The sequence below is a fragment of the Pteropus alecto genome, unplaced genomic scaffold, assembly GCF_000325575.1.
Source record: "Pteropus alecto unplaced genomic scaffold, ASM32557v1 scaffold413, whole genome shotgun sequence".
Lineage (NCBI taxonomy): Eukaryota > Metazoa > Chordata > Mammalia > Chiroptera > Pteropodidae > Pteropus > Pteropus alecto.
In genome coordinates this window covers 972,093-999,935 of record NW_006434120.1, presented here as the reverse complement: position 1 = coordinate 999,935, position 27,843 = coordinate 972,093, and the positions used below count along the sequence as shown (strand labels likewise).

The 27,843-nt window shown below is 41.7% G+C and overlaps 2 protein-coding genes across 6 annotated transcripts in view; one reads left to right on the top strand and one right to left on the bottom strand.

Annotated features, from left to right (window-relative positions):
- LOC102892995 (phosphatidylinositol 3,4,5-trisphosphate 3-phosphatase TPTE2) overlaps positions 1–9,305 on the top strand; it is a 73,244-nt gene extending 63,939 nt beyond the window's left edge. For both annotated transcript variants that reach the window (XM_025044763.1, XM_025044762.1), the window contains 2 exons: positions 5,610–5,680; positions 7,277–9,305. In XM_025044763.1, coding sequence (XP_024900531.1) covers positions 5,610–5,680; positions 7,277–7,385 — 180 coding nt within the window. In that variant the 3' untranslated portion in view covers positions 7,386–9,305. The remainder of the gene's footprint in view (positions 1–5,609; positions 5,681–7,276) is intronic.
- A 1,632-nt stretch (positions 9,306–10,937) lies between these two features.
- Positions 10,938–27,843, bottom strand: part of SLC25A15 (solute carrier family 25 member 15) — a 43,747-nt gene continuing 26,841 nt past the window's right edge. Inside the window, exons 1-8 of one of the 4 annotated variants that reach the window (XM_025044761.1) lie at positions 25,250–25,381; positions 22,950–23,079; positions 20,102–20,217; positions 19,959–20,002; positions 16,086–16,223; positions 13,799–13,968; positions 12,658–12,816; positions 10,938–11,416 (exon numbers count right to left, since the gene is read on the bottom strand). In XM_025044761.1, the coding sequence (XP_024900529.1) occupies positions 11,292–11,416; positions 12,658–12,816; positions 13,799–13,968; positions 16,086–16,223; positions 19,959–20,002; positions 20,102–20,176 (711 nt within the window). In that variant the 5' untranslated portion in view covers positions 20,177–20,217; positions 22,950–23,079; positions 25,250–25,381 and the 3' untranslated portion in view covers positions 10,938–11,291. Of the gene's footprint in view, positions 11,417–12,657; positions 12,817–13,798; positions 13,969–16,085; positions 16,224–19,958; positions 20,218–22,949; positions 23,080–25,249; positions 25,382–27,639; positions 27,811–27,843 lie in introns of those variants that run through there. The other 3 variants (XM_015587120.2, XM_025044760.1, XM_006908998.3) reach the window with 3 other exon arrangements.

Below are 27,843 nucleotides of genomic sequence, written 5' to 3'. Positions count from 1 at the left end.
TTCCTATGTTTTCTTCTATGCATTTTATTGATCCTGGTCTTATATTCAGGTCCTTAATCCATTTTGAGTTAATTTTGGTGTGTGGTGATAGACAACAATCTAGTTTCATTCTTTTGCAGGTGGCCTTCCAGTTCTCCCAGCACCATTTACTGAAGAGGTTTTCCTTTCTCCACCGTATGTTCTTAGCTTTTTTGTCGAAAATCATTTGCCCATATAAATATGGGTTTACTTCTGGACTCTCGATTCTGTTCCACTGGTCAGTGTGTCTGTTTTGCAGCCAATACCAAGCCGTTTTGATTACTGTTGCTTTGTAGTATAATTTGAATTCTGGCAGAGTGATGCCTTCAAACTCGTTCTCTTTTCTCAGGATGGCTTTGGCAACTCGGGGTTGTTTGTGCATCCATACAAATCTGATGATTTTGTGTTCTACTTCTTTAAAATATGCTGATGAGATTTTGATGGAGATTGCATTAAATCTGTACAATGCTTTAGGTAATATAATGATTTTAACTGTGTTGATTCTTCTGATCCAAGAACACAGAATATCTTTCCATTTCTTTGTATCTTCTTCGTTTTCTTTTAACAGGGTCTTGTAGTTTTCATTATATAGGTCCTTCACATGTTTTGTTAAATTTATTCCTAGGTATTTTATTCTTTTTGTTGCAATTGCAAAAGGAATTATTTTTTCTACTTCTTTTTTGACACTTCGATATTAGAGTACAGGAACGCTGTAGATTTTTTAACTTGATTTTGTATCCAGAAACTTTATTGTATATGCTTATTGTTTCTAGTAGTGTTCTTATGTAGTCTTTAGGGTTTTCTATATAGAAAATCATGTCAGTCACAAATAGTGACAGTTTGACTTCGTTTTCTATTTGGATGCATTTATATCTTTCTCTTGTCTGATTGCATTTGCTAGGACCTCCAATATTATATTGAATAGCAATGGCAATAGTGGACAGCCTTGCCTTGTTCCTGACCTTAGAGGGAAGGTTTTTAGTTTTTCACCATTAAGTATAATGGTAGCTGAGGTTTTGTCATATATAGCTTTTATTTTGCTAAATACTTTCCTTCTATACCATTTGTTAAGTGTTTTCATCATAAATGGATGTCGTATCTTATCGAAGGTTTTTTCTGCATCTATTAATATGATCCTCTGATTCTTATTCTTTAATTTGTTTATGTGGTGTATCACATTAATCGATTTGTGTATGTTGAACCATCGCTGTGCCCCTGGGATGAAGCCCACTTGATCATGGAGTATAATCTTTTTAATAGGTTGCTGTATTTGGTTCATTAGTATCTTATTTAGGATTTTTGCATCTGTGTTCATGAGAGATATTGGTCTGTAGTTTTCTTTTTTTGTGTGTTATCTTTACCAGGTTTAGATATGTTTCATTTATTTCTGCTCTAATTTTGACAATTTCTTTCCTTCTGCTGACTTTAGGCCTCATTTGTTCTTCCTTTTCTAGTCTTTTAAGATGAAGCATTAGGTTCTTTATTTGTGTTCATTCTTGCTTTTGGAGATAGGCCTGTAATGATATGAACTTTCCTCTTATGACTGCTTTTGCCGTGTCTCAAAAGTTTTGATATGTCGTACTGACATTATTATTCATTTCTATGTATCTCTTGATCTTTTTATTTCTTCCCTGACTCAGTTATTCTTCAGTAGCATATTGTTTAATCTCCATTTATTTGTGGTTCTTCCTGATTTCTTTTTGCAGCTGATCTCTAGTTTCAAAGCATTATGATAAGAGAATATGGTTGATATGATTTCAACCCTCTTATATTTGTCGAGGCTATCTCTGTGTCCTAGTATGTGGTCAATTCCTGAGAATGTTCCATGTACACTAGAGAAGAATGTATAAGCAGCTGATTTGGGATGGAAGGCTCTGTAAATGTCAATTATGTCCATTTGTTTTAATGTGTCATTTAAGGATGTTGTTTGCTTACTGATTTTCTGTTTGGATGATCTGTCCATATCCGACAGTGGGGTATTTAGGTCCCCTACTATGATAGTGTTTTGGTCTGTTTCTCCCGTTAGTTCTATTAGTAATTGCTTTACCTATTTCGGGGCTCCCTGATTGGGAAGATAGACATTAACGAGTGTTATGTCATCTTGGTGCATGATTCCTTTTATCATTGTGAAATGTCCCTCAGTATCTTTCTTTACCTTTTTTTAAATTTTGAAGTCTATTTTGTCTGATATTAGTATTGCTACTCCCTCTTTTCTCTGAATGCCATTTGCTTGAAAGATCATTTTCCACTGTTTCACTTTGAGTCTATATTTGTCTTTGCGGCTGAGATATGTCTCCTGGAGGTAGCATATAGTTGCGTTTGGTCTTTTGATCCATTCTGCAACTCTGTGCCTTTTTATTGGTGAGTTCAGTCCATTTACATTTAGTGTGATTATTGAAATATGAGGTCTTCTTATAGCCATTTTATCTTTTGCTTTCGGGTACCTCAGTGTTTCCATAACTTCTTTGTCCTTGTGTTTCTGTTTTCTTTACTTTGGTTGGGTTTTGTGGGTTTTGCCTCTGATTCTTCCTGTTTTATGTTATGTATTTCAGTTTTGAATCTTCTATGTGTGGTTACCAATATGAATATGTAAAGGATAGTTACATATGTACAGTCCATTTTCTTCTGCATGTACCTTATCTCCATTCCCTTTTGTGAATTTGGATCTTTGAATCCTCCACTTTTCAGTCATTGTTATCTCAATTTGTCCCTAGGTATGCTGAACATTCATTACCATCTTGCTATAGCAATTCTCTTCTTATTATTTAAGCTTATAATGCCCCCTTCTTAGTAAGGGTTGCACTTCTCTACTTCTATTTGCCTGATAGTCACTTTACTCCTAATTATGTTTTTTTATTTTATTTTATTTTAGGTGAGCTGACCCCTTTCAGTGTTTCTTGTAGTGCAGGCCTTGTAGTGGAGAATTCTCTCAATTTTTGTACGTCTGGAAAGGTCTTAATTTCTCCTTCATATCTAAAGGAGAGCTTAGAGGGATACATTACTCAAGGCTAGTAGCTCTTTTCACTTAATAGTTTAAATATTTGATTCCTTTCCTTTCTGGCTTTTAGGTTTGCGCTGAGAAGTCCGAGGGTAATCTAATGGGTTTTCCTTTATAATTTACCTTTTTCTTCTCCCTGGCTGCCATGAGAATTCTGTCTCTGTCGTTGACTTTTGATAACTTTAATCCAATGTGTCTTGGTGAAGGCCTTTTTGGGTTGAGATAATTGGGTGTTCTGTTGACTTCTTGAATTCCAGGCTCCAGCTCATTCCTTATATTTGGGAAATTCTCATCAACTGTTTGTCTGAAAATGTTTTCTAGTCCCTGCTCCTTTTCCTTGCTTTTGAGAATGCCCATTATTCTTATGTTTCCTCTCTTGATGGTATCAGCTAGTTCTTGAATTTCTCTTTCATTATTTTCCATTCTTCAGTTTCTCTCTTCTTCCTTCTGATTTATTTCTAGATTTCTGTCTTCGATATCACTGATCCTTTCCTCCATATGGTTGACTCTATTTCCCAAGCTTGCTATTTCATTTTTCAACTCTTGCAGTGTGTTCTTCATCTCCAGAAGTTCTATTTGTTTCCTTTTGAAGGTTTCAGTCTCCTTGCTCTGCTCATCTAGTTGTTTTTTCAGTTCCTGATATTGTTGTTCAATTCCTGATACGACTCGTTTCGGAACTCACTGAGATTTTTCAGAAGTACCATCCTAAAGTCTCTGTCATTTAAGTCGCATATTTCTATGTCTATAAGCTTATATTCTGGAGATTTTTCTCATTCTTTCTGAGATGCCTTGTCACCTTGATTGTTCATGGTGTTTGATGGACTATTTCTCCACCTGGGCATTAATGGAAGTGTATTCTGCTGTTTTTCCAGAAAGAAGATTTATTATATAAAGGCCTCTCTTTAGCCTGCTGCAAAGAAGACGCTTTTCTTTTGGTTTCCCGTAGGTGGCATCTAAGCCTCTTGGATCCCTGCTTTATATAATGCCTAAATAATGTCTTTTTTATTTTCTCGTAGATATTTAATCATGTTCACTACCCTTAGTTTCAGTCCTTGCCAGTGTCAGCAACAGTCTTGGAGTGTTTGCTCAGATTCCCCTGGGGCTCCGCGGTGTTCAGTCTCAGAGCGTATGGGGGGAGGAGCCCTCTGAGTTGGGGTTGGGGGCTGCAGCTCAGCCTCGGTTTTGGAATTGGGGCCAGTGAAAATCAACTATTGTTTCTTTGCTATCCCATCCCGCTTCTCTGCTTTCTGCCCTCATAACTGAGCCCTGCTGCTGGCTGCTAAAAGTTCCAGCACTTCCAGGCATGGATGTTCAGGGAAGTCACCGCACCTTCTCCCTCCTCCTGCTTCTACAGGGAGCTCTGGTGGCTGCGATAGGTAGCTTCTTTATTTCTCCCAGTCCACCGCCTGACACCCAGGGTTCTGACCTGTGGTAGCTCTTATGCACAGATCCCACGCTCAGATGGGCTGGTGTGCAGTTTGAGTGTTTTTTGTTCAGTTGAAGATGTTCAGCTTATTGTTGTTTCAAGGGGAGAGATCTGAGGACGTCTCTCATTCTGCCATGTTTCCCAGAATCACTTCCTCATAATTTTTAAAATAGATTTTACTTTCCTCTGAATTATGATACATTATAAGTAGTATTTTAATCCAATACTTTTATGAAAAATGAGAATATTCTCAACATTGACTTTATGAAATCTAATAATCCAATATTTACTTTATGAAGAATAAGAATGTCTGCCATTGTCTTTATTCTGAGTATCGTGAGTGTATAATTTCTATTGATCAGTCATAAAATATCTGAGAATTACTCTGAATATAACACATTTCTAAGTCTCAGAGGTTTCATTTTTCTATTAAATCATCAACCAAAACTGCCAACAAGTAACTATGTTGATCAATTTAAATCTTATTTCCTGTACCTTCCTTCATTTCCTGCCTACTCCCTTTTAGGGGAGAACCTATTAAGTATTGATACGGTGAATGTGTTGAAGCGAGTGACCTGGATAGTTCTCGTATTGGATGGTTACCCCTTGAATAATGGAGCCAGTCTCAATTCTCTCTCAATCAGTGGCCTCTAAGCAGAGCACCAGTGGGAGGGACACTGGCCCAGGGATGTTGATAATATCTGGTCTTTGTGATTTTCAAGGGCCATGAAGTGAAAGTGCTTTTAAAAAAATTAGATATTTCTATCATTATTAATGAGTTAATTATACAATGTAGCTGCTCCTTGTAGAAGTGGATGATATATCTGGGTGTAAATAGGCATAGGGCCTTAGTAGGTTCTGTTTAGTAGTATCTAAAGCAGATTAAAATACCAGTATCTACATTTATAAATATCCGTCATAGAAAAAAATACATTTTTTTGAAAATTTTTATAGAAACACAAGAGAAACAGCAATCTCGTAAAGCTTCCTCTTTTGTGTCTTGAGTGTAAAGTTACAGACTGTACATGCTGCATATTTAATGGCTACAACTGTTTGATAAATGTGTAAGTGAATAAAGGAAGAAATTTTAATTCCTTTGGAATTATTAGTTCTTGGTATCAATTTTTCTATGAAGAATGACCTTGTTTTTAAACCATGTCTTTTTAGGAACTTCGTAAATACTATGACAACTGCCCATTTTTCTTTTGGTTCAATACGTCTTTTATACAAAATAACAGGTATGGCTCATGATGCTATCCAGTAGAAACAACCTTATCTTTAATGTCTGTGTAAGTGTAATGGCAAGTATTTTGCTGATTGTCATAAGCTCAATTTATAGAATCCAAAAAATCCTCAAGCGACCATTCTTCATTCCTCATTCACACTCATCTTAATCTGGTTATTTAAAAAATATGGCTATTCTTGAGACTGATTATTGCATTATCCTCAAAGTCCATGCCATAGGTCTGTATTATAAGTTAGAATGTATTATAATCAGTTCTTGAGTGTGCTAATAAATCCCTGCTGTGGAAGTTTGAGTCTACTCAGTATCCTGAATATGGCGGGTCCTCAGTATGTGTTGATTTACTGATGACTGACTACCACCAAATTCTTTGCCGACATAAGGCATTATCTACGGGGGCTTCAGCTAGTTTAAAAGCTGATTGACACACTTATTTCTAGGGCATAAGTTATAAGACACAGAAGGTATCAATGAAGACAGCTGAAAAAAATCATTAAAAGTCTCCCATTTAAAAATTATCTCTAATACTAAATTGGGAACCGTTTTTTTTAAAAAAGTAATTAATTGATGTGAAGATTTTTATTCCAAAGAAACCTCTACTATATCTGGAAACTCATTCCTGAGTCTAGAAGTTCTCCACTTTATGTATTTGTTCTGTGGTGCTGAAAATCTGAGATTATTGGTATCACCATACCATCCAGCTAAAAAGGAAAAATAATATTCAAAAAAATCATGCAGGTGAGTTTTGAAGAAGTGGTTGTGATTTATGTAGCATGAATTGAAAGTTCTGATTACATATATCCTATGCTGTTCTTCAAATCTGAACAGCATCTAATCATACCTCAAATCTAGTAAAGCAACAGTAAATTGAACATCTGAGCTACACACTTGTAATGCACACGCATTTAATGGATTTTGAGTGAGGGAACTTTGGATTGAATGGAAAATTTTTACCAATTTTTTTCCCTAGATGTATACAAATAGACGTTGACTACACAAGCAAAGTCCCTCAATTAGACATCTGGGTGGAACTTCATTTAGTGGTCCTTCTCAGTCATGGTTCTTGCTAAAGGACACATTTTTTTTTTCCTTTAAAATACCATATTCATATTGGTGAGGCAACACGTTAGATCACTTTTCTATTCACTTTTACATGTTTCTAAAGATTTCTTTAACATTTCATACTACTTGAATATACTGTTTCTAATAATTATGGGATTGTTAATCAGCCGAAAATGCCAACTTCATCATTTAAGACACTCAGTGTTTTACTACTGGGGTTTAAAACACATCTAGTGTCTCTAGTTGATTTCTGTCACATACAGAAATTTATTAAATGCAGATGTCATTAATTCTATAAAAGGCAGTGTTAAAAAGAATCAATGACAGGTTACTGTATGTTTGTTATTGAAGATTAAGATATTTTGCATCTCACTGGAGAATATGGAAGTGTTGGCTCATACAAAGCTAACTAAGATACAGAAAAGGGCTAACCACAACCAGCAAAACTTTTTCTAAATTCTAACAAGGGTGCCCTACCTCATGGCTTTTCTATTAGCTCTAAAATGTAACAATTTTTTTTCTCTTCTAGGCTTTATCTTCCAAGAAACGAATTGGATAATCCCCATAAACCAAAAGCATGGAAAATTTACCGTCCAGAGTTTGCAGTCGAACTATATTTTGAAGAAGTTATATTGTAGCTGGTAGTTGATTAAGTGTAGCTCCTCTTCTAGGAAAGAATCATGTTCTTCCCACCCCTTGCTACATATTTATATCCTCAAATCCTCTTTTCCTTGCTGGTATATTTATACTTACATCTATGTACATATCTTCTTGAGAAATCTATTATATGTATATACAAGAGAAATGTCAGTGGTGTTTTTTCCTTTTTGAAGGAATATACTTCACACAGTTTTTATCTATATTGAGATAAATTTGGAACACAGAACACAGGAACATTATCACTTTTAAGAACTTTGAAATAATGCTCTCATAACAAAATAAATCAAATGTTTAAAAATTGTCATCCCCCAATGCTATTGGTCTATTCCATTTACTTATATATTTTTGGACAAGTATTTACCCCTGCTTTATTTCACCAACTTCACCTAAGCTTGGGGAACTCTGTGAAGGTTACCTTTTCATTGTAAACACTGGTTAATCCTGTGTCCACAAGGAATCATTCTCTTTGGTACCGGAAGCTATTTTAGTCCAAGTGCCTTCACTGCCACTGTATCTTAAGGCCATCGTTGACCTTGAAAACAGTTTTGTCTTCATTGAAATTATCCTTATTTGAGTGACTTTTTCTCTAATTGGCAAGGCCCTTAACAACCTAGATCAAGTTAAATTCTTCAGGAAATGAAGGTAACAACTAAGAAGCAGCAGTGACTCTGCTAAAACACAGTATGCTCGTTCCTGAAAAGCTTTGCACTCTGCAAAAAGGGCACACCAAAGAAACAGTTGGAGTGGGGAAATGAGGTTTAGGGCTTTGGGACAGACCTCTTCAACTAAGCAACACTGTAACCAGAATGTTAACCCCTAACAACCCAGAAGGCAGCCCAGACTGGATGCCACAGTAGGTGTTTTGTTTTAAAGAGAACTAGAACATATTGGATTTGGCTGGTAGGTGCCAAAGTGGCACAGATAGTAGAGCTCTGAGCCTCCGGAGCCACAATTGCGGTCACATGGGAGGGTCGTGCAACCCTAGCAGGTGGCCCGGGTGCAGGTCCTTTTCCTTCCAAAATAACCCACAAGGGGTCCCAGCTGCCAGCGCAGCTGCCCAACTGAATGCTTTTTGCTTTCCTGACCCAAGTCATCATTCTCTCCCTAATCTGGCTCCCCCCGGAAGAAAAAATCTTGGAGGACATGCTCTCAAGTTCTATGTTATGACTACATTATTCTTCGTAATTTGTGTTACAGAAACATGTGTTGGTGCAGGGCAGGTTGTAGTTTCCTTTAGAATTCATGCCCCAGTAACCCACAGAGGACAGATTAGGCAGCAGGCTTACGTGAATCGGAAAAAAAAAATGCTTAACTGGCTCTTTTTCAATATCAGCAGCGAGAGGAAACCTTAATTTATAACAATCTTGCTTTTTGAAATAAGATTAGAGTTTCTCTTCCCTAACCCTCCAAAACACGTCAGAATTTCTGACAATTATGAGTTACCACACTATTTTGCTTCCTCTCATAGAAAGAGAACTTCTTAGGGCCTCTTGGGGGTTGCTTTCTTAGAACCGAATATGAAGAATTCTTCGAACAACTCAAGAAACTTACAAAATATATCAGAATGATACTGGTTTTCTTAAACAGGATTTACTAAACTGGAATAGAATTATCCAAAACTTAATAGCAAGAAGTTTGAAAATAGAACGGCGTCCTGCCACATCAGTCACTCCATATCCACAGCCTAATGGAAGGAGAGAGTAATTCTAGTGGGCCAAATTTCATAACTGTAGTGTATATGAAGAACATGTATTTTTTGTCTATTTACCTCTAGTGAAGTTATTTTACATCAGAAATCTTCCTGACGAAAAGGCAATGCTCATCGCAATAAAACCCCCACCTTGAAATATTATACATAACTCTCAAAAATTCCTGACAATTGGTTTCTAGCATGGCTGTAAAATACTTAAACAACTCATATACTCAAGTATTAGGCAAATAATTTAATGATACAGAACACTAGAATTTCTTTAAACATAGTATTTCAAGTTATATTTTTGTCTGGAGTACAGATCTGAAATAGTACCTATTATACCTAAATATTAAACCACGAATTAAACAAATGAAAAATAAATTCCTCTGACAGGTTTCCATTCCTTATCCCCACTCACTCTTACTTGCCTCAAACTGTTTCTATTGAAGATATTTCGTTAACTCTTTAAAGGATGACATGTGATAAGGTCTACTGCTAACAGGGCTGAAACATGCTGACAGGTGCCAAGCAGGGGGGACCGTGGACTCTGCAGCAGTTCACTTTCTGCTGGAAGGCAGTCACATTTTCTATTCTGCTTCAATCCGAGCCTATTCAGACAAAGTACCACTCAGCTACTGACCATTTAAGTGTGGAGAGATAAAGAAGAAAAGTGATTTTCTTTTAAAGAAAAAACAAATGGAAGACTAGCCTTAGCTTTGGAGCACATCAAGCACCACACCCAGTGTCCCCTCCCCGAGTCTGGGAATCAGATGAACTGGGGTCTTGGCTGTTAGTCCATACATATGGCATAGCTTAATAAAATTACTTCTGCTTCACTGATTTATAAAGTCGCACCCCACATATGGTCATCATTAAAATTCACTGACTGCCAGTATAAGAAGCTCCAACAATCGTAAAAGCAAGGCAAGGAGTTACAGACCCAAGATAAACTTGAGGAGGGGTCAGCCTAGACATTACTCACTGTGTCATGAGGACACTACGTTTTGTCTAGTTTTGAGGATAGGACTCCATCCATGAGCACTGTCACTCAATCACCAGGCAGGGAACGAAGGCTTCCTTTGGCTTTGGTACTCTGCTCCCTGGGTGGGTTTCCAATTGGTGGAGGCAGTGAGTGGTTCAATAGAATCCTCTGGACTCCTACCCAGACCAGAACCCAGAGACAGAAGTGAAGGGCTGCTCTTGGCCACAAGGTCTTCACAAAGCACGGCAGCACTGCCCTTTCCTCCGCCTACAGCCCAACAGACAGGAAGCTCTCTGCGGTGAAGGCCACACTGCTTCCCAAAGACCTGATACTCTAGGCCACACCCAATAACATGCCAGAGAGTATAACATGACCCCACCCAGAAAATGAATGGCACTATTTTAACAGTAGAGCTTCTTGGAAAAATCCAGGATGCCTACTCTGAAACTTAAACGAGGAACGTGGAAGCCACACCAGTATGCAGGGATATTCTCATATCTAACATGCCAGAGAGTATAACATGACCCCACCCAGAAAATGAATGGCACTATTTTAACAGTAGAGCTTCTTGGAAAAATCCAGGATGCCTACTCTGAAACTTAAACGAGGAACGTGGAAGCCACACCAGTATGCAGGGATATTCTCTTTAAAATCTAGATGGATATTTCAGTTTAAGCACCACAGGAAATCTTTTAAAAAACTAACCACTTGGTATAGTGCATGTGCTAAACAGATTTTAAAAGAGGCCCTACATCTAGAATGAGTTAAGTAATCATTTATAACCATCCTCACGAAACATGGTTACCCCTGGGTTCTTCTGGTGAGATCCCAGATTAAACATAGAACAAAAACTGCTTCGCTCACATCGTATCGCCATCCAAATCACATGTACAGGTTTATGCAAAATCCCTGATATAACTTTATCTAGCTCTTTAGAGTAGATACAGAGGGCCAGAGGCTCACCCTCTATGTCACACCAAGAACAAGAGCAGCGACTTTTATATTTCGATACAAGTATGAGTAGAAATTATATGGTGTAAAACAGAGGTCCTTCCAAAAAGCTTAAGATTAGGGGTAGAATAATGGAAGACAAAAATAAAATTCTTATGAAATCAAAATAATTCCACATTGGTCTTGTACTCTATGAAACCCTGAGATGAACTGTAGTCCTCAAACGCTTGTATTTCGATCCAGGTTCACCAGGATACGTCAGTGTGCTTCGAACTGGCTCATCATCAGCTTTCTGCTGTACTCATAGGCCAAAAATAGTGACCCGTTGGCAGGGAATGCTCGAATTATAGTAGGTTTCAGTCCAGAATATAAGGCCATTATTCCTAGAAAACAAAAGGGTGATCAAAGACTAAGACTCTCTTCCTTAGAGATATCCCACAAAGCTGCATAGCATAGACATTTTTACACTTACAAATCCAGACAATAACATTAAAAACCAATAAGTGATGAAAGGACTTATTCCCAGGTTTCCCTGGACTAATGGAACTAAATAGACTAACGGAACTAAATAGACTAATGGAAACAGGACAACATCCGGTCTTCCCATAAAGCTGGTGATGCTCAGGTAACATACACCAATCTCATGCCTGCTTAACTCCTGGTAAATGAATCGAGCAGAACTGAGGACTCGCATGGGCAGACAGAAGGCAACCACAGAGCCACAGGCTGCAGCAGCTTTGCAGCTGCTCCTGGGGGTGGGGGGAGGGGCGAGGGGTGAGGGCTAGTGGAAAGAGCACCAGCCTTGAAGTCAGAGATCTGCTCCTACTTTTAGCACTGCCCAGGGTGGTTATGAAGATCGAACTGGATAAGGAAGGTGTAAGTATTTTGTAAAACGAAATTGTTATGTAAATTTTAAAAGGAGTTACTATTAATAACGTACAAGATGTCTGTACTCTATTTGGGATATGACTTAAACAGTTTCTGCATACTGTTATTGTGCTCTCTCTTTTAAAATCAAGACAGAGGAATTCATGTCCCAAGCTTTAAGGTGTATAGTGGATGCTGGAAGGACAGGTCTTTTACTTACTAGGAGCATAAATCGGCTTTATACAAACATTAAGTAGAAAATCTTTGTCTTCCTGCATAACTAAAAATTGATAGAAAATCATCTTTAGAAGTTGCTTAGTGCATTTCTTGTTCTATAAGTCCTAGCATTAAGGATGTTGCACATTCTTTTAAATCCCTTAGTGGTTCTCTTAAGGTCGTCATCTGATAATATCTATATTATGTAAAACAAGTGGTGCTAACTTCAAAACATCTGTCCCCTTAAACAAAGTCCATATTTCATCCAGTAATTCCCTCCAAGCTATTTAGGAGAATCCTGACAGGTACCTGGCCCAGGGGTTAGGGATGAGAACTTTAAACATTCTTGAGAAGAATGAAAGTAAGCTACAGAAAGGGGGTTGAAAACATACAAAAACATGGATTAATATACAATGCTAGAAAAGGGATATGAGGCAGGGGGAAGAGAGTCACTATACATCTGATCAACCTTGACAAGACTAGCAGTGAAATGACCAATTGCTCTATACATACCTACTGTTTCTGCAATTAGCAGACTCACCTTCATTTTTCATAACACTTATAAAGGTTCCAATAAATCCTGTCTGTTTTCCAGACATGGAAAGAACTTGAATTCTAGACTTGATACAATCCACTGGATAAACAGCAAGCCAGAGGCAGATTCCACCAACTCCACCACTTAACATCAAAGAGACAGGGCCTAGAGAAGAACATTAGCAAATAGTATTTTGTCTCAAACAGCTGGCGAGACATTTCTAGAGGGCAAGGTAGTAGCAGCTGCAGGTAGGTGCAAATAAAAATGCTCTTGCTGTGGAACACAATTCTCTGAAGCAACTGTTCAAGCTCTAAGAGCAAAGGTTCCATGAGGTCATCTGGGCCCAACCCTCCTCTCGTCAGGACAGGAAGGCCTAGTGGGGGGTTGTATTTAGGTTGGTAGCTGTGGTGCTGTGACCCTCCACTCTGTCCTCCAGAGGGCTGGTCCGCACAAAACCAGCAGGCCCCTAGCAGCATGGCAATACCGTAACAGGAGGAATGAGACTAGAGACCACTGAACCACAAGCCGTGTCTTTTTTTAACTTTCTCACTTTGAAATATTTTAACATTTAATGCCCAACAGCCCTGATTCTTTAACATGGAAGACCAAAATTGTCTTAGCAAACCAAAACAGTTAAGCCTGTGAGCTTGACTAACTCCAGAACAGGTTCAAAACACTGAAGGGAGATATTAAAAAAAAAAAAAGTAACCATGCGTGTGAATCGAACATTGATACGTTGTGTCAAGTAGCTAAGTAAGATAAGCTAGAAATACAGACTACTTTTCACTGCTCTCCAAACATTATCCAGGTTTTAAGCTTATTGCAAAATAATTTATAGGTGATTTCCCATTTATTGGTGATTTCCCATGGGAAAGTAATTTCTATTTTCTTGGCCCTAATATGGAGCCAGAACAAATTAGCAAATGTGATTCCAGTAAAGGAGTTTGGGATGCACCACTTCAGCCATCCTGAGGAAATTACCAAGCCCAGAGGAATGTGTAAGCTATCGCCAAGACCATGCTGCTTTCCAAAACCCGGGAACCCAGTGCCAGGTGGACCCCTCACAAGGGGAGCAGAGTGCTTGGAATGCATAGCAACCACATCATTGGAAAGCTGACACCATCAAACCCAATGCAGGCACATTTACCTAGTTCATCTTTTGATCTCCCTGATGCAAAAAATGATCGGCTCAGTTCATAGCCACCAAAGAAGAAGAAATAGCCTGGTACTTCCCGAAGTAAAGTGCTTGAGAGTCCACGGTAGAAGCCCAGGGGGCCGTCCTTTCTGAGGATACTCTTCACAACAGACCAGACTGTACTGGGAGGAGACCGAGAGAGTGTTAGGGCAGGCAGTGGAGGAAGGACAACTAGGCATCCAATCAACAGACCTGATGAAGCTCTATCAAGGAAGCAGCTGGTTTTATAAACAGAAGAACTAGAATTCTGAGAAAAGGCTTCTGTGGGAAGGAAATATCTCAGAGCAGCATAGATACAATTATTTTATGACAAAATTTATCAGCTGAACTATCCTATTATAAAGAAGTTTTATTATAATGGATTCATACATTTCTAGAAGTCATCAACAATGTAAAAGAGCTAATACCCATCTTTTCAACAGTGAATAACTGAAGTCACAATAAGGAGTATCCAAATTCAGCAAGAATAAAATGGTATTATACTTGTCCAGTCCCTTACCTCCCTCAATTCCTATTTCTTCAACCTTTCTTTGGTGTTTTGAGGAAATTTATTCAGATGTTTTAGGGGGTTGTTTTGTTTTGTATTAGTGCAGGGAAACAAGCCAGAGAATGAATGTTACTTGAAGGTAAGACCAAAATAATTCTATGACCTGAGCTACATTTCCTGTCAGGCAAAATTCAAGACTTCAGTTCTTAGAGAGGCAGGTCACGCAAGACTTATGTCAAGTAGATCAGAGTCCTATGGCAGCTGGACGCAGGACACTTTCTGTCTAGGCTCCTCTTCCTGATGGTGTGTGCCATGGCCAACTTTGTCCCTCAGAACAAATGCACCAGAAACCACATTTGGATGCGGTTTAGTGAACCCTTAGCTTTTCACTTTGTTCTCCGCAGGTGACCTGGCTTGGACCAAAGCAGGATTAAGCCCGGAGGTGGTAAAAGCCTCATGTTTCTAATGATTATCTCCCTCTGAGGACTCCAGAGGGTTTCTCAAGCATTACCCATTAGCCAGGTCCTCCTGGCAACACAACACCAGCTCTCATTCTGTGATGCCAAGGTGACACAGTAATCCAGCTGAACACAATTAGCCCACCTTCCAATCTAAGTCTTAACCTCGAACCACCATGTACTCTTCTGTGGCCACTGCTGTACCTAAAATACAGCCACCAATATTCACTTCTATGTAGTATCCATTTGCCTAAGTCCTTTGTATCTAACAATTACTTTTTTAAAAAAACATTAAACTACTTCCAAAGGAAATGAGTGCAAACTTTATGGGTGCTGTTAACTGTTCTATTTCCTAACATGGATGCTGGTTACAAGGGCATGTTCATTTTGTGACTATTTACAGAACCACACACTTAGGGTTTCTGTGTGTACATATTTCAACAAGAAGTTTTAAAGACACTTTTGGACCTCTAGCTATGAAGAGATACAAACTGGTTATAATGAATCTCAAGGCTGCAGGAAACAGGGCTCTGGTATAACCCCATCCTCACTGGGAGGAGACTGGTAACTCAGAAAATGGTCATCTACTGGTTTTTCCCCAGATCTGCAGACTTTGCGTTAACTACAGCAATACTCGCCACCAGAACTTGTGTCAGCCAGATGTTAAGATAAATAAGTTTGAGATTAACAAGGATAATCAATTACATTTTGATTCGAATAAATCATACTAGATTCTGTTTTTAAGACTGAGTTGGATAGTGATTTGATCACTGAAGAGAGCTATGCTTACAAGGGTTTGGATAAGTTTTCAGAATTTGGGCCCTTTGTAGGTGAACATGAAGGATTCGGGAGGAGGTGAAGGAAGTTACCAGTAGGATCTAGGCTGATCGGCCCAAATACCCACGTGAAGCCTGGGAATGGGCATCAAATGTCCATCTCCGAATCCAAACAAGCGCTTGTGAAGGCGCAGCTCTCAGTACCCACACTGCCTGCTATGTGCCTCCCAACACAGTCGGGGATCAGACCTCATACACCCAACAGGCCCAAAGGGCTGTCACTCCTAGATTCTCTGCTTCTAGGGTATTAAATATTTGTCAAGTGGGACAGTCGGTCCAACCATCACAGATGGTCTGTTCAGAAAATTATCCTCTGACTGCTAAGGGAAAGTATTCTAGAAACACCATACTTTGGAGTAGATAAGTCTGTTTTTCAATCCGCCCCTTTAGTGTAATATTACAAAATACTTAATACACTGAGGAAACAGAGACCCACTGTTTGTGCCCAGGGTGCTTACTTCTGGCTTTTGGCTATCTTTCCTGACGTCTCCATTTCGTACATAGTCTGCAGCCGGCACTTCACAAGCTCAGTGGGGCATAGCACCAGGGCAGCAAATGCAGAGGCGAAGGAACCGGCGGCTGCATTCTGCAGATCACTGAAAGGACACAAGCACAGGAAACCATTTACCGTCCCGTTATTCACTCACTCAGCACTGACCATCTGAAACACTCCGGTGGTAGAGAACGAGGAGGAAAGGAGAAATGTGTCCTGAGCACCCACCAGGACCTTGCACACGTTGTTTCATCTACAGATTCCGCAACCCTGTGAGGTAGACAGCAACACCCAGTTTTCATATGGGGAAAAGGACACTTAGAGATAGTGCATAATGTGCCCAAAGTCACACAGCTACTAAGTAGCAATGCGAAGATTCAAACCCAGGACTCCTGACTGCAAAATCCATGCTTTTCTTATTGGTCACAATGCTATGGATTAAATGTTTGTGTCTCCCATCCCCACATTCCTGTGTTGAGGCCTGAGCCCCAATGTGATGGTATTTGAAGGAGGCGGTCTCTGGGAGGAAATTAGGTTTAGATGAGGGAATGAGGGTGGGGTCCTTATGGTGGGATTAGTGCCCTTATAAGAAGCAACCAGAGAGCTAGCTTGCGTTCTCTGCCATGAAAAACACAGCAAGGTGTCCCACCGCAAACCAAGAAGAAGGCCCTCGCCACATCCCGAATCAGCTAGCCCCTAATCTTGGACATTCCAGCCTCCAGAACTATGAGGAACAAACTGTTGTTTAAGCTGGGCAGCCAATGGTATTTTGTTATAGTTGCCAGAACTAAAACACACAGTGACATACAGAACAAAAACAAGGAGACGAAGAAAAAAAAATACCCCATAGTCCCACCACCCCAAAACATGCACTATTAACACTTCAGTGTATTTGTCACTAAGTTTTAAATAAAGCTAGGTTCTGAAGCCATCCCTACATGCTCCAAATCCAACCTGGAGCAAGCAGATGTGTAATGTAACTACCACAGATGAAAATTCAGGATAAATTCTTAACCAAAAAGTTGCTTGTTCCAAAAAGATTTCCCAGTTCAGTTGGTGACCTCCTGGCCGCAGCAACACAGAGAGTGTGAAGAGAGTGTGGTGGTGTCACAGGAGAGGGCAAAGCCAGTGCGAGGCAAAAAGCTCAATAGTGTTCGTAAAATGGCTAAGCTGGAAATATAAATGGAGAAATGAACACACATAAATACAAAAATAGTAGTTCCTTCATCTCATATCCTCTCAGTACCACCAGCCACAGTCACAAGCAGGGCTGTGAAACTGGAGTCCAATATGAGATCAAGAATGTGGGGGAAGTCTAAGAAACGAATTGCCAGGAAGACTTCCCTGAGCATTCACGGGGGTCAGAAAGGAAGACCCTTTACAAACCCAAGACAGTGTTTTATCATGGGAGCACAGGTGGCATGGGGGTTGAAACCACTCCTTCGTTGGGCAGGAAGGACTGAGCTTCTCACAACAGGACAACTGGCTCCTGACACCTGTTAAGGCCAGCATCCTGTGGTCACTGGATAATCAGCACTACTCACAGATTTCTAAAACCCTAGTAATTCCCTCAGCTGACTGCCCCAGGTAGAGACAGCCCCTTGCAATTTCTCTCCAATTGTAAGCAAAAGCTTAACAGACCTACCACATTCAGTTGTCCTAAAGTTATCATAAACTAATAGTTACATTAACAATGTCAAACGTTAGTGTAAAATCGAGGGCCACCTCCAATCTCGCCCCAACATCCTACCCCCTGGAGGTCTGGCCTCAGTGCCGCAGACAGATGCATGGCAGGAGCCAGGGCTCAGACGCTGGATTGGAGCAGGCTTTCTCAGGAGGAAGACACTGCTCGCAGTATGGACTTTCTTTTAATTTTAGAGAATTAGACGCCAGACCATTTCCATAGGAGAGCCAGATAAACAACCATGCTGGCACTCAGCCCTCCAGTGTGTGGAAACTGCTTGCTGCTCACTCCGTTCCTTCCCACTCCTCTCCTACTTAGCTTAAAATGGTTTCTGCTCTCAGCCAGCTTGCAGATCCATACTTGGACTCCTTTAGGGACGGTCAACCTACTGACAGGCAACAGTCAATTAGGGTCATTAGCCAGTTTGCCAAGTTTGCTGGAACAAAGGTGGTATCAATAAATGCGGCCGACCATTCAGTATAAAATGCAGTAATATCTTGGACGCCTGAACAAACACCAAGCATGCCATTACAGTGTAACAGCAAGGCCAGATCAGATATGCAGTGGACTTTAGCTTCCTCTACCAGTGCACTAAATGAGGTCCATGGAGCCCAGCTTAAAGGTCAAACAGAACACTTGGGACACTGTTCAAACCAAAAACAGACAAATATTTGCAATATTACTGCAGAAATTCATGACAGGTTCTCAAGCAGTTATTTCTTTTCACTACCTCTGCTTATTAATCTATTCTCTAGATGTGACCTCTACACAATATTCGAGAACCCCAACTATGTTCATGAGAAGAATGCTGGATAGGGGCTCAGAAGACACAGACTGGAGTCCTGGCTCTCTCAGTCACCAACTAGTGACTTTGAATGTGTCAGTATCTGCACTTCATTTCCTCGTTTGTAAAACAGATAATTGCTTTGCTCCTCTCACAGGACCATGGTGAGGGCTGAAAAACATAACATATATGTCATAAACTTGAAGGTGGCATTTTCCTGACAGGTGATAAGCAAACACTGTTCTATAGAAAGAAAAAGGCGGCCATGCTGAATTCAAAAAAGAAGAAAGTGCTGGGTTGGGCCAAGGGAAACAGAATGGTTTCTTTACTGCAGGAGTCCTCCAGAATGTCACATGGTTGCTCAGTTTCCTGTCTTCTTCCCAATGGGTCCCTCTCTAAAGACACCGGAGACCCGCACTCCAGGTCCCCTCAGTATAGGCTCTCTCTCGACTGAGGAGAGCTAGTTACAAGAGGTTGCGCCTGCCAGTCTGTCATGAGAAACCCCACTCTCCTGGTTTGTCTTATGCTTATTTCTTTATTTCCTCTCTTTTTCCTGACCCCTGGGTGAGCTCGTCTAGTCCCAAGTCTTTAAAAAACAGGTTCCATCCATCAAGATAGGAATTCTTGCCTATAAAAGAGCACATCTTTAGACCTTTAGGCACCTCCAGAGAACATTTCTGTACAAAAGCTAATTCAGTCAAATAGAACCTGTAGTTGCAATAGGATTTCAAATTCCTACCAAAATGACCAATAAGATTGCCCTTTGCAACCACAAAGCTGATATGATAGTTTTAAATAAGTCAATGTTCAAAGAAGATACAGCTAAACATCTCAGTGGGTTCTGAATTCTTTAAAGTCTCTGTATATATAAATACCCAAGAATGCTAAGCCAAAGACTGATGTTTGGGGCAGACTTGGCCAAATAAACAGTGGGTTCGCCAGTATTTTTCCAGATGTTTCTGACCCCTCCTAAAATTCAAAGCTTCTACTCAAACTCATTAGGTTCAGGCAACCTCTTCCAAAGCTCTTCATTTTGCTATTGGAGAAGACCCTAAAACTTGGGCCACAAGCTGCACTATGGTTTCTGTCCAGTAGTTCTGCTCAGGAGAGAAGCAGCACCACCACTGGTATCCGAACTGAAGAATGTCAAGGGTAAGGGTGCCTCCTCCTCCACGGCGGGTCAGTGGGGGAGCCAATTCTCCTTTCATGTAATGTGAATGTGTATATTTCAATACAATGACAATGTAGTCATAATCAGAAAGTATTTTTAAAAAGGGAACATTCTTCCCCATAGAGTATCACAAACATCTTGACCATACCACAGTGTCGTTGCTATTTTTCAACAAAATAAAAAAATGTCCTCAACTCACCTCAGCTTTGCCTGCTTGTCCAGTCCCACCACTTTCCGCACCACCTGTTGGCAGAAGCCGTAGCACATGAAGAGGACAGAGTTCTCGGCAATGTTGGCGATAAGCGCTGGGCTGGTCCCCTTGTAGAAACCGCGGAAGCCCACCTGGGAGTAGGTCTTCAGACAGCAGTCGGTGAAGCCCCTGTACAGGTTGGGGAACGTCTGCATCTTCACTTTCATGGTGTCGAAGGGCTGCCCGGTCAGGACACATGCTGTGCCCGCTGCAACCAAGACAGAAGTCTCCAGCACAAGTCTATGGCTGTTTTACAGTGCAGTCCCCATTACCCATGGAAATGAGAGACAGGCAGCCTACCCGGGTGCTGACCCCTGCTTCAACTCATTTGGACCTCCTTCTCCCCCAGATCTTCTAGCCCAGTCCAATAAACAACTTATGAGCCTAGCACCCAGTTCCAGCCCTGAAGGAGTTCACACGGTCGGAGGACAGACGTGTGCTCAACAAAGCCACTGGATGCAAAGGTATGGCGTGTGTTTAGCAGCACTGGCGATGGGATCAGAGGGACCTGGACTTGCAGCCTGCCTCTGCTGTGAGATCCTCCATAAGTGATGTAACTTTCCAGCCTCAATTCCTCATGGGTTAGTGAGGATTAGATAACAATGGAAGAGAAGGCTTAGCATAATGGCTGCCACACTACATGATGAGGTTAATAAATAGCAGTTACAGTTGCTGTGTGTGTGTGTGTGTGTGTGTGTGTGTGTGTGCGCGCGCGCGCGCGCACACACGGCCACATGAAGGGAAGGGGAGGGAAAGTATGCGAAGAGTTAATCGCTCTTCTTTGCCTAATGCCTAGGTGCTGATGAGTATCAGAAAAATAAAGGAATAGGTAACAGATAAAGAAAACAGAGTGGCTAGTTAATCCCTGAAGAGTTAAATATTTGACCTATAGAAAAACTTCTTATTTGGATTCTACCAATAAATGATCTGTGTCCAGATGGGGAATGGACTGAAACCTACCTTCGCTTAGCAAAAATCATACATTTATTTGCTTTTATACTGTAAGAGCATTAAATACAGCAAATATAAATTGTATTGGATTACTTCAAGAAAAATCCTGAAGTAAGGAAAAGACAGACCTAAAAGTACCCTATAAAATCCCCAGACCTTGGATTGTGTTGGCATTTTGGGAACTGGCCAAGGTTTCTACTGTCCTTTGGGCCTGCAAGGCCACCCTATCTCAGATGTCCCCTGCTTGAATCAGGAAACATAACCACTGGATGAGGTTATTAAAGCTTCATCGAAACTGAAGAGAACGCTTACCTAAAATATTTAAGAAACAAACTCACAGACACAGACAACAGTATGGTGATTACCAGAGGGGAAGGGAGTGAGGGGAGGAAGAATAGGGTAAAGGGGATCAAATATATAGTAGACATGGGTGCTGAGCACACAATGCAATACACAGATGATGTACTATAGAATTGTACACCTGAAACATATGTTATTAACCAACGTCACCCCCAATAAATTTAAAAAATATTTAAGAAATGCAATTTCATAACTTCAACATTATACAGTTACTCCAACTAAGTTGTAGAAAGTAGAGATGGGGGATAGGCTGTTAAGAATAACTCCTAATTAATTATTGGCAACTAAATAGACATTTCCAAAGAGTCGGAAAACTTTTTCATCTCCTTTAAGCAATCACAAGTATGCTCTCTTTGAGCCTATCACTACTGTTAGTTTCTTTTATGAGAGTAATGACACATTTCTGCTTTGTCTTGCCAAATTATCCCCAATTCTCAACTAGTGAAATATAATTTAATAAAATGTTACTATAGTTATTCTCTCCTAAGTACTGATGGGTCAGAATAGGAGCCTAATTATATCAAAATAATTATTCTAAATGAAAAGGTGAATGTCAGAATTTTTAAAGTGGGTACATAATTTAGATAACCTAGATGCAGAGAAATTGGAAAAAAAAAAGTTTACTTCAGAGCATTAATATTTAAACTGGAAGTTTTCCATATTTTAACCCAATCGCCCTGAGCAGTTCAGACATCACAGGTTACTGCAATATGTATTTGTTGCGTATCTGTAGTAGTTACACCTCTAACAAGGAGAAGGGAGGAGGCTAATGAATTTTCTCTCCTTTCATCCAGTCGTAAACTAGATCCCCAGGTAACTCACCACACACACATGATACTGTTGGGGTACTCACCATGGTCCTAAGTGGGTGACAACTATTCTGAACACCAGCACTAACCACTGGGACCCGGCAGGTCCTCAGCTACCCATCAAGTCAATTAAACTATGAATCATTTACAGGAATTAAATGTTTCTCCATGTGCTTAGAGCTCAGACCTCTATCATCTCATTCTCCTTAAATGCATGGAAACCGTCTCTGCATTTCCTCGTGGGTGTTAAAATTGGCCCTGTATTTTATTCCACAAAAGAGGCCCCCAGATCATGTTGCAGGCTACACTTTACCAAGGTCGGTGTTGTAGATTTTTAGTCCTTGACGCACTTGAGTTAGCAAATGACAGGGTGGTGAGGAAATCTATGGGGCAGGAACAGTGTTGGGGTGAAGGACGGCTTGTAGGGAGGGCAGAGGTGAAAATTGAGAAGCAGATCTTCAACCAGAATGACTTGGTACACCCACAAAGAGGCGAGAACTCCCAACCCCGCTCTGGAGGTCAGTAAATGTTCAGTTTAACCACACAGAGAGGTGTATCATTTTCAAAAGACGCCAATCAGAAAAGACTTTTGGTTAGTTTTTACCTTTAGCATTTGAGAGGATAAACTTGCATGATCTAAAATGCCACATTCCCCAACCATACTAATTAAACAAGGCATACTCCAACGGAACAGCCAAAGTAGGAGTGCATCATTTTACATTTCTTAAACTACTAAATCTTAGTCATTTAACAGGTTTCCCTTTACTGCGATTTAACTTTTGAGATCCATATTATCTCATTTCAATAATTATCCAATTACCTAACTATCTTCTTCACATCCTTCCCCATTCCAGCTGCCTGGGGCTCTCAGTCCTCTCCTGGAATCTCTCCTATGGCTGCTGCAGACATTAGATGAGCTGGACTGAAAATCTGGTTGGTGTGGAGGTTTGCTTAAAAGAAAAAGGAGACACACAGAAAAGAACACATGTGTGCTAAACCCACATCACCTCGGACCTCGAGTGGCTCTGCTCTTATATACTAATCATTTCCACAGGTGGGCTGTGTCCACAAAACACTAGGGGTCCTCCACTCCGGGGAAGGGCTGGCCGAAAAATCCCAACGCCCAACAGTTGCCCCACACAGAGAGCTGGGGCAGCAAAAGCTCCACACCAACCCCACGGAGTGCTGCTGGCCCATTACATCTCATTAAAACAAAGACAGAACAGAACTAGACAAGCAACCAAAGTCCTAGCCCTGTCTTTACACTGTTTCAGTGTGTGAGCCTGAACAAATCCATTGTGCCTCTCTGGGCCTCTTTCCTACACAGACAATGAGCATCAGAGCCAGTGGTCTCTACAAGCCCTTTACCTCCCTCATTAGAAGACTGAGACCCCTCCAAAGTGGGATGGCTGCCTCCCGTTTGCCTTCCATGTAGAGGGAGTTCTTAGGTCACTAACAGCAACATCCTCTGCCCAGCGCCCATGAGTCCCTCACCAGGCTGAGAACACAGGGCCCCTGCAAAGAAGCCTATTGTCCTTATAAGTAGGACAACCCAGGGCAGCACTATCTCAGGGAGTGGGGTCCCCGTTTTACTGGCGCAGGAATACCTACCCAGTTACCAGCATGTGTAAGAGCCCCACACACATTCATACTAGTGTAAAAAGGCAGTCACTAGAAAATGCTTTATCTTACATACCAGACTCCCAACGATACTGTTGTAATTTATAGCTTTAAAATTTATTTTAGATTATAAATGTGGCACCCAAATGCCTGTCTACACAAATGCCTTCCTAGGAAGAGATAAGTTTTTCAATTCTACCACAACAGATCTGACATCTTTGGACATTTAATTCCCAAAACTGAGAATCTCTCATTCTGATTAAATATCCTCCCATTGTAGAGACCAAATGGTTCCACTGTTTCTGTGTCAATGTTGAAACATGGCATGGAAGGGCCGGGTGGGGGTAAGGGCCTGGGAGGCTGTGGCTCAAATTCACAGCAGGGTGAGGGGCTGACCCAAAGGCAGGCACCCCTAGTTTCCCCTTCTCCGCGGCTGGAGCACTCCTTGTGGACTAACCTGAGAACCGTGCCCTCGCCCTGCATTTCTTATCAGTGTCTGCAAAGTGGTATCTCTAGCCTTCCTCAGTAGCCTACCTTGGCTGACCTTTGGTTCACAGGAAAATACTTTGTTCTCTGAACCACAATTTTTTACAATGAAGGTAATGACAGGATAAGAGGCGGTGGCCAGCTGACTGCACTTGATCTGTTGACCTTTGAAGTCCCACTGGATAAGAGGACGTTGGGCAACCCATACCTCTAGCCTCTCCACTCCAGGGAGCTACAACTCATTATAAGAATCAGTGCAGGAGGCAAGGAATAACATGGGTTTTCATCTGGAAAGTCTGAGCATTCGAGAGCGCCTCCAGCCCTCACATGACACAGGAATCTGGAGGACAAGTTACCAGCCACGCGCTTCCCATTCCGTTCTTGTGTGAGGCTGAGGAAACGTGATCTTTCTAAAGAGTGGCCTGTGTGCGGGCAAGCACTGCCCAGGAGTACTTACCTGTGCCCTGTGGGGCCACAGTCTGCACTGGGGCCCAGCCCTAGGCCCAGCCCCCATTCCCGAGCAAACACTAGGGCCTCGCGGTTCCCTTCAGGGCTTTAAGACAAAGTGAACGGCAGTCTCATTTATCAGACATTTCTAAAACGTGTCTTCCTTTCTTACCCTGGCAATAGTAGACAGTCACTGGGATTCCCTGGAGAGATGGCACGGTGTTATTTTTGTACCTTGGGGCTCTAAAGACCACCAAGCTTGGAGTGGAATCCCAAGTCACCTGCATATCCCAACCTTGTGACAAGGGACTTCAGCTCTCAGCTGCGGTGTTTTCCAGCTGAAAACTGGGGACCTTCCCACCCTGCGCCCTGACTCATACAGTTTTAATATGAACTACTCTACCTTCTGCTGTGCTCGCAACCCAATATTACACTTCCGTTAAATGGATTCGTTCCAAGTTAAAGTATATGCCTTCTTGGGTGACAAAGGCAGTATCTTCGCCATGCCTTCCCTCGATCTCACTTGTAGGAGGTATATGAGGAGAGGATGGTTTTCTTTGGGATTACCTGCGGCTCCTGCTGTGAGGTCAATGGCAGCTTGGATGGCAGGATTGGACGTCATGGTCACTCACTCCTCTGCTGGGCTCCGTGGAAGGCAACTCCCTGGAACTTAAGATGAGTTCACCTCATATCCCTAGGTGGAGACAAGAGTTCACCATCAGCCGGGCCTCCGCAGCCTCCCTGTCTCTAGGCCTGCTGCCTGGTTACTGGATCAGAACTCCTGGCAGCTGGGAAATCGGCTCTACTACGTTGCTCCAAAGGGAGGAGGCTCAAGGTGTCAATGCAGTTAGTGATTGGCCTTCCTGTCTCTCTGCCCATCACCTTCCCACAAAAAGCTCGCAGATCGAAAACCTTCCTTGAGTTACAGCCACTGGTGGGGGGCACTTCAATCAACCTTTCTGAAACCCTTAGAAACAAATGCCAAATAAGTGAGCCAGCCACGGACATCCCAAACCACATCAAACTCATTTTTCAGAGGACAGGGTTGGACCATCAGTCCATGAGGCTCACTTCTAAATTCAGACAGCAGCCTGTGCTGGGTGCCCACAAGAAGGTCCCAGAACAGCTGGTCTGGGAAGAAACAGGAACTCTGCCAAATGCTGAATGACAAACTGCAGGGTCTAAATGCCTGCTCTGCCACCAGCAAGGTGGCCCCCTGGGTCCCTAAAGCTGGGGGTCCCCATCTATACAAGGTGAATAATAAGACTATAATCATTATAATACAAAGACAATCGTAAACAGCCACGTAGGAGAGAGGTGAGGTGAACTGTGACCATGCACCACGAGTTCATAGAAGCACAAACTACAAAGCACAACACCAAACATCAGTTCTGGTCATCAGTTTCCTCCAAGCTTCTCAACCCCAGGAATAACCTGGAGACCTTGTTAAAACGCAGATTACGATTCACAGGCCTCAAGAGGGACCAGAAATGCTGCCAGTCTTGACTTGCTGGGAAAGCCCAAGCACTGACCACACTTTAAGAAGCAACACTTCATCCACTGTGTCCCAAATTTTCTTGATAAGAATCATCTGAGGTACCTGTTAAATACTCAAATAACTAGGCCTCCTGGAAATCTTCACTCAATAGGTTTAGGCTGGAGCCTAGAAAATTTGAAAAAACCTACTCCTCTACCTTTAAACAAAAATCAACTATTGCTGATGCATGGACTTAATAAATACTGACTAGAAAAAGGAAAGGTGGCTCATTAACTCAGAAGATTAAAATAACTAATTCAGCAACCAATTCTGTGTGTTTTGCAAACTATGTAAGTGACTTATCTCTGAATAAGGAAGAGTTTTTATTCCTCATTGCACTGAAGATCTGTGTGATCCCAGACAAGCCACCTCTCAGAGGAGGGGGTAAGCCAGCTGGTTCGCTGATGAACACCAAGGTCATCCTAAATGTCAGTAGAAAATAATTTTAGCCACTAAGAAGTTTTTTACCCACTTGAAACATGTTGCCAATGACCAAACACCAAGAATCTTCCTTTCTTTACAAAAAAAATTTAAAACTCGCAACCACAAAAGCACAGTATTTAAAGCAACTAAGTTTGAAGCACAAGACAAAGATATAAAGTTACTGACATGCCTAGAGAGGCAGCCCCAATTACAAAGGTTAAGGTGGTGGCCATTTGTATCTGGAGAAGTATACCAAGGTCCTAATTTCTTCCTTTCCAGATGTAAATTTGAGGCCAGAGGAAGATAAGCTGTGGACGTGCACCAAGGAGGAGTCAAACTGGGCACATCCAGTGTGGCCTCTCGGTGCGTTCATTCCTTTTGGTGTGGACATTTTCTTAGAAAGGCACAGCGGATCGTACTGGGTCATCACTGTGAGTCGAAATGCTTCAGGTAAGCCAACTTAAACACATCATATCCTACCAATAACTACTTGTAGAATGATTAGGATAGTAAACAGTGATGGGAACTAACAAATTAACTCAAGAAAAGGAGGGCAATTGATTCAAAATTTGCATAGCTTTGGCTTGAAGGAGACATTGCTTAGGGGAAGCAAGACTGTTCAACGCGAGTTAAAACCGATTCGGTGCCACCTGAATATAAAACTGAATCATTTCAGCGTCTCTAAAACCCTTTTTAAAAGGACACCAGGGTCCGACTTCAGGAGACAACAGCGGTGGCCAAACATCTTAATTGTTCCCTGGGGAACTTAATTTCTGTTGTAGGAGAACTGATGAGGCCGTATTCTCCACCAGGTAACACGCTGCTACGGTAAGATCTAGCTTCAGGCTAAGCTGGCGCGGTAGGAAGCCTCCCGCCAGCAGTCACCAGAGTCGGGGCGCAAGGGCGCTGGGACGCAAACCAGCCTTGCCGCTGAGCAGCAGGCGGGCGCTCCTACCCCGGGGCCTTGGGATCCCCGTCCGCACCAGGGGCACCTTACGGAGACGAGTTCCAGCTTTCTTTTCCCGGCTCTGAACGCTAACTGCCCAGAAATCTGCAAGAGACCTCCATTCACCAGCGCCTCCGCCCTCCCCAGCGCTCCGACACAGACGGCGCGGAGCCCGGAGGCCAGACGACGGGACGAGGGCAAGGGAGGACATTTCCCAGCCAGTGATCGGCGCGAGGAGGAGGCCGCGCCGCCCGA